Source organism: Sarcophilus harrisii, chromosome 1, assembly GCF_902635505.1.
Source record: "Sarcophilus harrisii chromosome 1, mSarHar1.11, whole genome shotgun sequence".
Taxonomy (NCBI): Eukaryota; Metazoa; Chordata; class Mammalia; order Dasyuromorphia; family Dasyuridae; genus Sarcophilus; species Sarcophilus harrisii.
Window position 1 is genome coordinate 300282942 of NC_045426.1, and position 12978 is coordinate 300295919.

The 12978-nt window shown below is 34.7% G+C and overlaps 1 protein-coding gene across 5 annotated transcripts in view; it reads left to right on the forward strand.

The window, feature by feature from the left end:
- SNX29 (sorting nexin 29) overlaps positions 1-12978 on the forward strand; it is a 629780-nt gene that overhangs the window by 601814 nt on the left and 14988 nt on the right. For 4 of the 5 annotated variants that reach the window (XM_031944363.1, XM_031944390.1, XM_031944397.1 and 1 more), the window contains one exon: positions 10763-10810. The exons of the other annotated variant lie outside the window; for it this stretch is intronic. In XM_031944363.1, the coding sequence (XP_031800223.1) occupies positions 10763-10810 (48 nt within the window). The remainder of the gene's footprint in view (positions 1-10762; positions 10811-12978) is intronic. 5 annotated transcript variants of the gene reach the window in all.

Below are 12978 nucleotides of genomic sequence, written 5' to 3' on the forward strand. Positions count from 1 at the left end.
AGCACTTAAGTCTCGGGAAGCAAGAACTAATTTCTTTGGTCATTTTTATCTCAGACGTGAGGTCTGTGTTTAGAAAGAAAGAAAGAAAAGTTCTTTGATATATACTCTTTTATATATGTTCATTGGCCAAAGGACTGTCATTAACTCAGGTTATAAATTGGTGAATTAAACAAGATGTTGGAAAACAGTAAAACATTTTATAAACCTTAAAAATGCCATGGAAATGAATTGTTGTTAAGGAGTCAGTGTATAAGATTTGTATATGATGAGAGGGATGGTTTTCTCCCTAATTTTTGATGGAAAATGATGAATTTACCAGATTAAATATAAAAAATTATTTTGAGATTAAAAATAAGAAGAGTTGAGAAAATTAATAGAAGGGATAAGAAATAAATTCCCCTTCTCTTCCATTGGTAAAATGAGGGATTAAGATTAGATAATTTCCAGAGTTTCTTCTTATAAATTCTATGATTCCCATGGCAAAATTCTTTGGAGTTTGAGAAGCCCAAGGAACAGAAGATATACTTATTAAATACTATAACATTGTTCTGGTGGTTTTCTAAAAATTGGTTCTTAAGGATTATAGATTCAAAACTGGAAGGGAATTTTGGATCATCTTGTCCACTCCTCTCATTTTACAGATGAGGAAACAAAAGCTAGTTTTTATGTTGGGCCTTTTTGCAAGACCACTGGGATATCTCCTGGTGTTCTCATCTATGACAGGAACTACAAAATAGAGACAGAAGTCATGTAATCCTCTGTTACCCAGAAACAAATGAAATCTACTGGCTTTAAAATTCAGGTTAAAATTCTATAGAATTAAAATGCTATTTATTCCCAGCCAGTGAAGTGTGTCTCTTTTAGCCTTAGTGGAATGTCTAATTTCCTTTTTCTTCTTTCCTAATTCCTTTTATTTTCTGTTATCCTTTATATATTTGATAACTCCCAGGTCTATTTCCCTGCTAAATACTTGTTTTCTAAGCAAACACCCTACCTGTAGATTTTATTTGTTTTGTCAAACTATGTCAGTTGCCTGAATCATGGGCCTTAGAGAAGGCACATTGAACCACAAAAAATTCTTTTACTGGCCTATATTGATTACTGATTTCATAAGTTAAGCAGTCATAGATTAGATGGATAAGATCTCTAGCTAATATGATTCACTAGAGAAGTAGCATGACATCATGGATGAATAATTATTTATTCTTAAAAGGAGGGTGATCATGGATTACTGATTAATGCTTGTTCTAGGGGTTCATACAATATGTGAGCCTATATTCTCAGTTCCTGCCACCGAGAGATGGAAAAAAAGAAACAAAAAAAAAATTTTAAACTTGCTGCTCACACTTCTAACTGCCAGAAAGAGTATCACTTATTTGCCTCTACCCGCAGAAGAATTGAAGAGTCCCAATATTCTACTTTATTTTGATTATCAGAAGACAAGGTCAGTGTAAGATCAGGTGTCTGGAGTCCTACCTGTTCCTTCTGATCAAATAAGTTCATATGCATCCCTTCTTGCTAGGATCCAAGCCTTTTCATCGCAAGGATAGGTAGTATCACACCATTTTATGTTCTGTCAGCAAAGGAGTCAACTTTGAAACACAACCCTGCCATCCCTATCTCACCAATCTAGCCAACAGAATTAAATTCTTGACCAAGAAAGGTGCTTTCCTTAACATCCTACAGAAATACCTCACGTCTAAGAAAATAGAGGAGGCTAATTGGTTCTTCTGGAAAAATAGGTCAATTCATGGCTATGGCATTTTTGAAGGCCAGATTTCCTCCAGCATTGATAAAAAGACATTTTCTGAAGGCTAAGTTTTTCTTCTATTAAACAATGCTAAGCTATACTACCACCATAAAATGATAAAACTCAGAAATTTCTTTTATCCTTGAAGAGAAAAAAAAAGTCATCATCTCTAAAAACATGCATAAGAGCAAGAGACCATATCATCAATGAGCACTGTGGACCTTAGTCACTGTGACCTCTACACAGGGCTTTATACAATTAGGAACATGACACTTTTTAAAAGGGGAGCCAGAAATGTAATTCTCTGTTGATTACTTTTTGGCACTAACACTGCAAAATCAAAGAATTCTGACCAATGGCTGATAGAAAGTGTTGGGGGAGAAAAGGAGGCAGCTTGATGAGATTGACGTAGAGAACCTGAGATAAAACCCCAGTTCTTTTACCTTGACCTGTCCCTTCCCTGGGCTTCTAGGATGCCCTCTAAGATTGAAAATGGACACTTCTGCATTTGGCATTTAAAGCCTTTGATGACTTAGACCTTGTCTATCTTTCCAGCTTTGTTTCACATTATGCACATTTATGTACACTGTAGTCCAGCCAAAGTGGTTTTCTTACTGTTCTTCATGTTCAGCATTCTATCTCCTATCTTCATGAATTTGCACTGCCTATCCACTATGTCTGGAATATATTGCTTCCTCAACTTTTACTTCTTAAAATGCCTAGTTTCCTTCAAGTCACACTTTTACATGAAACCTTTCCTGATCTCCTTACCTATTAATGACTTCCATCCATTGAAAGTCATTTTCTATTCTTTACCAAATCACTTCCTCTCTAGGCTTTGCTTTTGACTTTGACTTTACCACCAGGTCTCATTTATCTTCTCTTGAACATCTCTTTCTGACAGTTTTCTCTCACCAGAAAGTTCTTGTCCAACCCTTAATTTTGAGGAAGGATCTAGGACTGCCACTTCGTTCCTCCCTTGGCTCCACATCAGACTTAGCAGGGTCACCATGCTTTCAATCCCTACTTTTCAGCTCCTTTTTATGTGTTGTCTTTCCCTATTAAAATCAGATGAGTTCTGATTCTGATTCATTCTGATTCTTATTGGGGGGAGAGGAGTAAGCAGCTAGGAAAGAACATTGGATTCAAATTTCAGCTCCTCTACTTTATGATCTATATGACCTAAAGCAAGTCCCCTTACCTTTTTTTTTTTTGCTTGTTTCTGTATCCCCAAGGCTTAGTACATGCCTTGCACATGGTAGGTGCTTAAAAACTGCTTATTTTTGACATAAGCATCTCATTTTCTAGAATTTGTTTCTTGAGGTAAGAAACTTTTTTTAAAACATTGTGTTCCCTGAACCTAGCACAGTTCCTAGAATTTAGTTGGCACTTTCTAAATGCTTATTGATTATTGATTGATTGTGTTGTTAGGAGGTGGTGTAGTTTGTCTAAAAGCTTTGGCAAAGAAATAGCTGGGAAATACCTACAACATTACAAGATTCTCTGAACAAATTTGATTATGAAGAAGTTTAACCCTTGTGGTTTTATCTATCCTCAGAAAATTCCTCCAAAGCCCCCCAACCTGAGTTAATTTGCTACTGAACTTCCAAAATGTCAGTGACATAGTTCATATGCCCTTAAGGAATATGCATATGGCAGGTAATGAGAGATTTTAATTGAAGTGGCTTAGAGCAAGTTAAGTGGTACATCTCCATCAACCATTCAGGATTGCTAACATTTGTAATTATCAGCATCTCTCTTAAAGTGATCTTTATATAATAATTAATAGGTGAAATTCATTATACCATTAAAGTCTGTTCTTGAGTATTAACAGGGCAGTGTTTCCTGGAATAAGTTTAATTATGGGTTCTTTCTTGAAAAATCAAACCAGAAGAAGACTTATTTATTTTTCTACTTATTAAACTCAACATATGGCCCAGAGAATCTCTCAATTAGTAGTGCTGTGTCTTTCCCTTTGTATTATTAAATTAAGAAAACTGAAATCACATGAGGACTATCTCTGGACAGATGTCATAGTGAAGGAGAAAGAATACTGGCTTTGGATTCAGAAGACCTGGATTCATATGAGAACATTTAATAAATTTGTGTGCCTCATGCCCTAATCACTCTGGACAACAGACATACTTGCATTTTGTTTATTTTATTGTTTCTTTTTACTTGGAAATGAGAAAACACTGGGGATTCAATTCTGGGATATGTACATAATAGGAAAAAAATAGTACACTTGGAGTGAAAAGCAATTTGGGTTTAAATCCTGATTGATGCTTACTAGAACTATCTGGGCAAATCTTTATTTACTCATTCATAACATGTTGATGTTAATGTTGTACTGTTTATTTCATGGAATTGTAGTGAAGAAAGTATATATTGTAAAATTCAAAGAGTTATGGAAATTTGAGTTATCATTATAGTATTTCTCTTATGTTTTATAGAACTCAAACAATTATTAATAAAATAAAGAGGACCTAATGGATGGGTCAAACGTAGTTAACCTCTCCCTCCTACATTCCCAGTGCTTGGAACGATACATTCATTATTTATATGAAGTATTTAATAAAGATTTTCTGAATGAACAAATCCTTTCTAGCTATAGCGATACAGATGGAGTTAGATGAGCTAGGTAAAGCGCTAAAGATAGGTAGTTATATTTGTTCTGCATCCAGTCACCATTTACCATTTTATATTTACTTTTACTTAGATATGTGCTTTTTATTATATACTTAATAAGAATCTTTCTGTGTTTTATCTCCCTCTGCAAATGGAAAGCTTTTCTAAGGTAGAAACTTTCTGGATTTATTTTGGATGCTCTTTTAAGTGTCCAGTTCAGGGGACTACATAGTTATTGCTCAAAAAAAAAGTGGATAAATTAATCAATTTATGTAAGTATATTCTGAATGAGTAATTATTCTTTAGGATCATTTAACTTTCCACAATTTATAACTTCTAATTACTATTGCAACAAAGTAGAATGGATTGCGACAGCCACATTTTGATCACCAAGGTCCAGAACCTAACTTGTTGATGCCCTCTACTGATTTCTTATTCTTGCCACATCTCCTTATTCTTTTTTCTTCTCCACCAGCCTTGCAGGGGGATGTGATGGCTTTTGTGTCATTTCTTTTTCTTTTCCTCAGTTAAATGTAAATTTTTTTTTTTTTTGTTATACATGTATATATACTTTTTTTTTTTTTAAACATATTTCCTTGTGAATCATGTTGGGAGGGAAAAATAAGAACAAAAGGGAAAGATCTCAACAGAAAAATAAAGAAACAGAAGAAAAAGGAACATAGCATGTATTTATATTGAATGAGATGAGGTGAGATCTTTCAAGACAGTTGTGAAAATCGAGTAAGACTTCATCTATTTCAGAGTTTGAGGAGGCCTGAAGGACTTTAAGAATTGAGTCAAGGGCATACTTAAGTCCCCTTCCTGCTATCCCCCCATGACATCAGCATCTCCCTATTTTAGTCAAATATGGGCAACTATGTACTTATTGGTCAAGTTCAATTTCTTGGGTAGTTCCCGCATTTAGAATGTAAGATCCTCAGCCAATAAGGATAAGGGTCAGTGGTGGGAGGGGGTATTTGCATTAGGGATTAAAAGTATTGACCCTGCCCCCCACGGTGCTTCCTCCCTTAGATTGTCTGCTCGATGGGTGGTGGGACGCCCTTCTCCAAGAATGTATAATAAACTTTGCTTTGCTTCTAGAGATCTCTCCAGCTTTTTTTATTAAATGGTGACCCCCTCGCCATTTCTGAGCCACACAATGTTGAATCTCCAAAATCTTTTACCTCATTTCTTAAACTGTTTCCTGTCAACAACATATAAATCTTTCTTTGTTAATCTTGTGTTTTACCATAAAATATTTTTTGGGGAAATACAAAGAGTTAAAATTATAAATAATAGGGACTGTTTATAAGGCTTTAAAATTACATTTGTCCCTACATACAAATGTCCAAGGAAATAGACAAATATTGTAAATCTTAATGTTTAATAGGTTTAGTTTTTTTTTTGAAATAATATACAAAGATAGTTTTCAAATTTCACCTTTGTAAAACCTGGTGTACCAAATTTTTCTCCAAGCAAATATGTGCTTGGTTATATAGGTTAAATATGTGCAGTTCTTTTAACATTTTCATATTCATCATGTTGCTCAAAAAAAAAAAAAATGATCAGAGCGGGGAAAAAAAGGAAACATGAAAAAGAAAGAAAAAAACCCACAAGTAAACAAACACCAACATCAAAAAAAGGTGAAAATAGTATATTTTGATCCACATTCAGTGTCCATAATTTTCTGTCTGGATGTCGATGGTTCTTTCCATCACAAGTTTATTGGATTGGGCCTGACTTACCTCATTGTTGAAAAGAGCAAAGTCCATTATAGTTGAACATCTTATAATCTTGTTACAATATATAATGTTTTCCTGATTCTACTCACTTTGCTTAGCATCAGTATGTGTAAGTCGTTCTAGGCTTTTCTAAAATCAGCTTGCTCATCATTTCTTTTCAAGCAATAATATTCCATTACATTCATATATAATAACTTATTCAACCATTCCCCAACTGAAGGGCATCCAATTTCCAGTTCCTTGCTACTACAAAAAAAAAATGTATTTCTGTAATTCCAGCAGTGGGTGTGGGAGCCTCAGATTCAATACTTTCTTCAGTGAGTCCTGTACCATACTTTTCAAGTCTTTTCAAGTTGGTTAACTGGCATTCACTTTTTAACTACGTGGAAGCTTTTCTTTATTTTGTAGATGGCAGAGATCATTTCATATCTATGTCTTCTCTCAGAAGAGACCTATTTGTACCAATCTGGCAGTCACCTTTCATTTTTCTGAGATTGTCTGAAAGTATTCTTTTGACCTTGACCCGATTGATTTTCTGAATATAAATTCCCTAGCCAAGTATAATAACAGGTTGGCCTTTATGGAAAAGTTGACTTTTTTTTTTTTTTTTTGCCAGTTGGCCTAAACTATCATGTATTATCCGCCTTCAGATTCTATAGCTCTAATGAATTTGGAAATGTAAATTCCTCTTAATCCCCAAAAGTTGAAATTGCTGTTTCTCCTTGTTTCAAATTGAGTGTTCAGATATCCCCTCCACACTCTAGAGGAGTGCTTCATTAGAATTCTCTTTTAAATGTTGTAAATGAAGAAAAAATACTTAATGCATAATAGTAAATCATAGAATATTCATCCCATCAGTAAGGGGAGTAGTGTGACATCAGAGTAGAGGCAGAGACAATAGAAGACATAAAGGTCATCTAGATTTCGAGGAATCTTGGAATCTAATAAAATTGGATCTCAGAAGCCAAGAGTTCAGTAGTAGTTTTTACAGCATTTCAAGAAGTTACAATCCAGACTGTTTTTAAGAACTTTCAGTAAAAGAAAACACATTACCTCCTAAGTGGCCATTCATTCTACTTTAAAGTAGCCCATTCCACTTTTGAATAGCTCTAATTATTAGGACATTTTTCTTTATCTCAAACCTAGATTTCCTTCTCTTTATCTTTCATGTGTTGTTCCTTTTTTTGCTTTCAGAAGCCAAGTGAAAAGATCTAATCCTTCTTCCACATGAGAATTTCAATTATTTCAAAAGAGCCATATTCCCACAAAAAATCCAGTGTGCTTGTTCAATTCTGCTTGGCTTTCTTCTCTTATACCAAACCTGTCATTAAGTTCTCCTATGCATCTAAGGATTTCTTCCTTTACACTTCAGCAATAACATCCTTATGGAAGTGAGAATTAGGTCTAGTTAATTCCATTTGTCATTTCCACCACCTTCTGAAGGATGAATTTATTCATTCCTTTTACCTTCTCCCTCATTCTTGTTATTATTCAGTCTTTTAGACATGTCTGACTTCATGACCCCATTTGGGGTTTTCTTGGCAAAGATAAAGAGTGGCTTGTCATTTCCTTCTTCAGCTCATTTTACAAATGAGGAAACTGAGGCAAAGAAGGTTAAGTGACTTGCCCAGGGTCATACGGCCAGTAAGTGTCTTAGGCCAGATTTAAACTCAGGAAGATGAGTCTTCCTGACACTAGGCCCAGCACTCTGTGCCACTTCACTGTCCTTTCATTTATCCTTCTATTTCTAAAAGTTTTAATTTCTTCTAATTAGAAGATAATTCTTAAAGCCAGTAGTGTAAAAAACTAATATGTTGAGATCTAGAAAGTTTTGAATCCAGCCCAAGCCTCTTAATACATTCAGAAAAAAACATGTATTCACATTGTATATACAGATATACTTATAATTTTTCTAAAATTTGTGTGTAGGTAGTTACTCTATTTCACCAATTTTGCCTATGTCTATGTCTTGTAAGCTCTTCCATTCTGTCATCTGTGCCCCTTCTAATTTTTTCCCTTTCCCCACAGACACAACTTTCATACTGCATTTGTCATGCTGGCAAAGGTACCCTTTATTCGATGTTTCCCCTTATAATTTGCTCTAACTCCATCAGACATATCTCAGTGCCTCTGACAGAACTAATCTCACAAATTAATTATGATTAGATTAATTAATATCTGGTAATTGTTCAATGTGTTGACCCTCCCAGAATCTAACTGTATTTTAACAGGATCTCTCACCCAAATGTATGTGAAATTTAAAAAATAATAGCAACTCTGGCAGGACCAGTGAAGGGGTGGAGAGAATTTTTTGAACTGCTGACCTTTTGGTCCCTAAATCACACAAATAGATTCTGCCTGTTTCACTCTGTGTCTTGCTATTGTCGTCTGTCTATGTGATTGTGTGGCACTTAAGCATCTGGGCATTCCCCCATAACTAGACTAATGCTGTTTTTGAAAAATAGGGTGTGTGTGTGTGTGTACATGGACTGTATCCAAGACAACTTGGTTTAAACTTTACTGATGAGCTTAGCAAAAGAAGAATATATTTCTTATCTCCAGACCCATATGAGAAAATATTCTGTAATCTATTTTCGGTGAAAACCAAATGGGACTTCTTCAGAATGCCTCAGATTTGGTGGTACTCTTTTGTTTATATGCTGATCCCTATTTTTGTTGAGTAGGAAACTTCTCTGCCTTTGTAATAACAGCTTCTGCTTTACTAAGGTCAGTGTTGTTTCAGGAATGCTGGTGGGGGTGATGGGAGTAGGGACTGGGGAGGAGGAGCAGAGTAGTCTATGGAATATAGCTTCCTTGCTGTCACAGGAGACAATCTGGAACAGTAGAAAGAACAGTGAATTTGAAAGATCAGGAAGTTGAGTTCTAATTCAGCCACTGTATATCAGCTATGTAATAACATTGGACAAGATACATAGCCTCAGTAAACTGGGACTAAGAATTTTGCCATCACTAACCTCATAGGATCATTGAGAGCATCAAATGAGAAAATGTAAATAAAGTGCTCTATAACTACAAAAAAATTAAGTCAAGTATTTAACAATTAAGTCAACCAAGCAATTGTTTGGTTGTAGATTTTAAAAGAATGGTTCTTAGGTGTGGCTAAAATTGTTGAAATGAGAGAAGAAATATTAGAGAATTGTATTTTGAACTTTGAACCTATCATAAATAAAACCAGTATTTTATTATAGACTGAAATTCTATTTCCTCAATTTGTTAAGGAAACATACTTGCCTCATCTCAGATATGGGTGTTATAGGTAATAGAATGTAGTCTGTGTTGGCAGATATAAAATAAATTTCTGCGTTGGTTGGCTTTGTTATATTGAGGTGTTAATATTATCATTAGGTGAAGGACTATGGAATAAAAACAAAAAGGCCATAAAAATGAACATTTTCAAGCTTATCTCCTTAGTATCTCTGTTAGATCTCTCTTCTTCCATCCTTTTTCTTTTTTTTTCCCCTTTTGTTCTGTGTAATTTGCTATTTATACTTTTGTGTATCTAAACTAAATTACTCATGTTGGGTTATAGCATGGTTACTTTATTAATTTTTTTTAATAGTATTTTATTTTTCCTAATTACATATAAAGATAGCTTTTAACATTAATTTTTTTGTAAGATTTGTGTTCCAGATTTTTCTCCCTTCCCTTTCCCTAAGGCAGCAAGCAATCTGATATAAGTTATACATGTGCAATCAGATTAAACAAATTTTCATATTAGTCATGTTATGAAAGAAGAAAGAACCAAAGAGAAAACCTTGGGGAGAAAAAGGGTGAAAATAGTATGCTCTGACCTGCATTCAGACTTCCCATCTCTGGATGTGGATAGCATTTTCTATCATGAGTCTTGGAATTGTCTTGGATCAGTCCATTGTTGTGTATATGCCATTCACTTTAAAATACACAGTATTTATTGAAAAAAATAGTTAATAATTTCTTTTGGACAAGGGGTTTTAACTTTTTTGTGACAGACCTTTTTAGCACTCTGGTAAAGCCTCTGAATTTCTTAGAATAGCTTTAAAAAAAAAAAAACCTCATAATTGAAGGAATTAGTAAATTACAGTTATAGGTTAATTTAAAATAAAGATTTTTTTTTTTTTTTTAAAACACCATCCAGTTTCATAGAGCTCCTAAAATCTATTCAGAATCCCCTTGCGGGTCTGTGAATCCTATGTTAAGAATCTTGCTTTAAATACTAAGATTAATAGTAAACACACACACACACACACACACACACACATACACACCGTTTTATATGAGGTTAAAGCTAGGTTATGGAGGACCTTTATTGGTATGCTAAGGAGTTCAGATTTTATTCAAATCTTCTTCATGAAGTTACCATAGATATTCTACATAAATTATTTGTAAATTAGTAATCTAAGTACAATAAAATACAATTAAGACTAAAATAGACTAAAGATCATTTAATTTCCCTTCAGTAATTCAGAAGCCACCTAAAAATCCTTGCTATGGTTCATGGTCATTATTATTACAAATATCAATTATCATTTTATTGGTGGAATATAAGTAAATTGCAGACAATTTATTGGAGCTGTGATTTGTTTTTGTTTTTGTTTTGTTTGGTTTTTTTTTGGTTGTTTGTTTGTTTGGTTTGGTTTTTTAGCAGCAATACAGAAGAAACAAGAATAATGACTCCCATCCTGGGCCTAAGGTAATCCTGTTTGTTATCAACACTGAACCTCTCTTAATAGACAGCAGGATTTTGAAGCAAATTATGATTTCAAATATCTTTAATAAACAACTGAGACAGGTTACAAGTCCAGTGGAAACTCTGCTTGTCACAGTGTTATACAATCAGTATAAAGTCTTGGCAGGTTATGGAAGGTGAGGATGTGTTAAACTTCTGAACCTCAAAAATTCAACGAGACAGATTAGAACAATCTGACATATGATTTGTTCTAAATAGGAGAGCCATTAAGGCACTCCAATATTTCTTTCCAGTTTCCGTGTTGCTGTTTTCTTCCCCACTGGCTATTAACCTTTGATGGGTGGCTGCAGAATATTGCTGTGTTCCCTTTGTGTGTATTTATGAAATGACCCACGAAACTCCAAAGTGGCACTAAAGATAAATATTTCCAAAGGCAACAGCCCTTGGTGGAATAAAACTTTTTTAAAAGCCATTGTGGAAACAATTTAAAAAGATTACTGATTAGCCTGGGGGGAGGTAGGCATTACTAAGGTCACCCCCCCCCCAAAAAAAAAAAAAAAAAAAAAAAAAGGCTCTGAGCAGAACATCCAGCTAAGTTGTTTTTTGTTTTTGTTAATGTTTTTACTTGTGGCCAGCCCCAAAACACATTTCATATAATAACCAGCTGTGAACAGGCCTGCCCAAATTCTGTGTTGGTTTGGCTAGTCTTACTCTCTCTGAAATTCAGTTCTAGGAAAAACAAAATAGGATATTAGGATTTAGAGTTTGAGGGAAGTTTAGAAATCCTTGTCTATTCACATCATTTTGTATGTGAGGAAACAGACTCAAAGAGCTGGTGACTCTTTATGAAGTGAATTTCCAGGTAATCCCCAACCTCATTATGAGCCATTAGTTTCAACGTCCATGTCAAAATGAAGACTTCTGCCTGTGAAGAAAAGGAACTGAAGTACCACTACTGGGACTATATCCCAAAGAGATCGTAAGAAGGAAAAGGACCCACATGTACAAAAATGTTTGTGGCAGCCCTTTTTGTAGTGGCAAGAAACTGGAAAATGAGTGGATGCCCATCAGTTAGGAAATGGCTGAATAAGTTATGGTATATGAATGTTATGGAATATTATTGTTCTATAAGAAATGATGAGCAGACTGATTTCAGACAAGCCTGGAAAGACTTACATGAACGATGCTGAGTGAAGTGACCAGAAGCAAGAAACATTATACACAATAACAACAAGATTATGGGATGATCAACTGTGATGGACTTAGCTCTTCTCAGCAATGTGGTGATCCAAAGCAATTCCAATAGAATTGTGATAGAAAATGCCATCTGCATCCAGAGAGAGAGAACTATAGAGATTAAGTGTGGATGAAAGCATACCATTTTCATTTTTCTTTACTGTGTTTTTTTCCCTTGTGATTTTTCCTTTTGTCCTGGTTTTTCTCTCCCAACATGACTTCATATGGAAATATGTAAAAAAAGAATATACATATATAATCTTTAAAAAAAAAAAAAAAAGAAAGAAAAGAAAAGAAAAGAAAGAAAAGGAGGCGAATCCCAGACAAAAATAAGCCCTCCTCTATGGGGAGCCCCTGAGAACTTCATTTCTTCTGAATTATCATTAAGGGTCACAAAACTATAATAGTCACTTAATAAGACAAGTGCTCAAGAAGCAATGAAATCATTGTACTTCTCTCTCTCTCCACTTAAGTGGCTACCACCCAAGTTCATACCTTCCTCAATCTTCCCTAGACTTTCAACTATCTCTTGAATGGCCTCTGCCTCCAACCTTTCTGCTCTCCAGTTCTTCCTCCTCATGGCTGGTCAAATTAATATCCTGAAAGCAAAGATATTAAACTGGCAACAGCAAGCTACCAAACTCCTGAGTACAGCTGGAACCAAATTAGAATGAATAAAAAACCAAAATAAATAAAAACACAATATAGATAATGCTAATTTGTGATTTGCTAGGTCAGTTTGTCATTAGCAGGACACCTTACTTAAATGTGACACCTTACCCTAAAGCACAGGGCTGACCATAGCCATCAGGCCCTACCTCATAGAACTTGAGAGGCTTTAGTGAGAATAAAATACAAATTTCTCCGATTAGTAGTTAAAGCTCTTTACCATCTGGCTCCAGTCTACCTTTCCAGCAGATTACACATGACTCCTC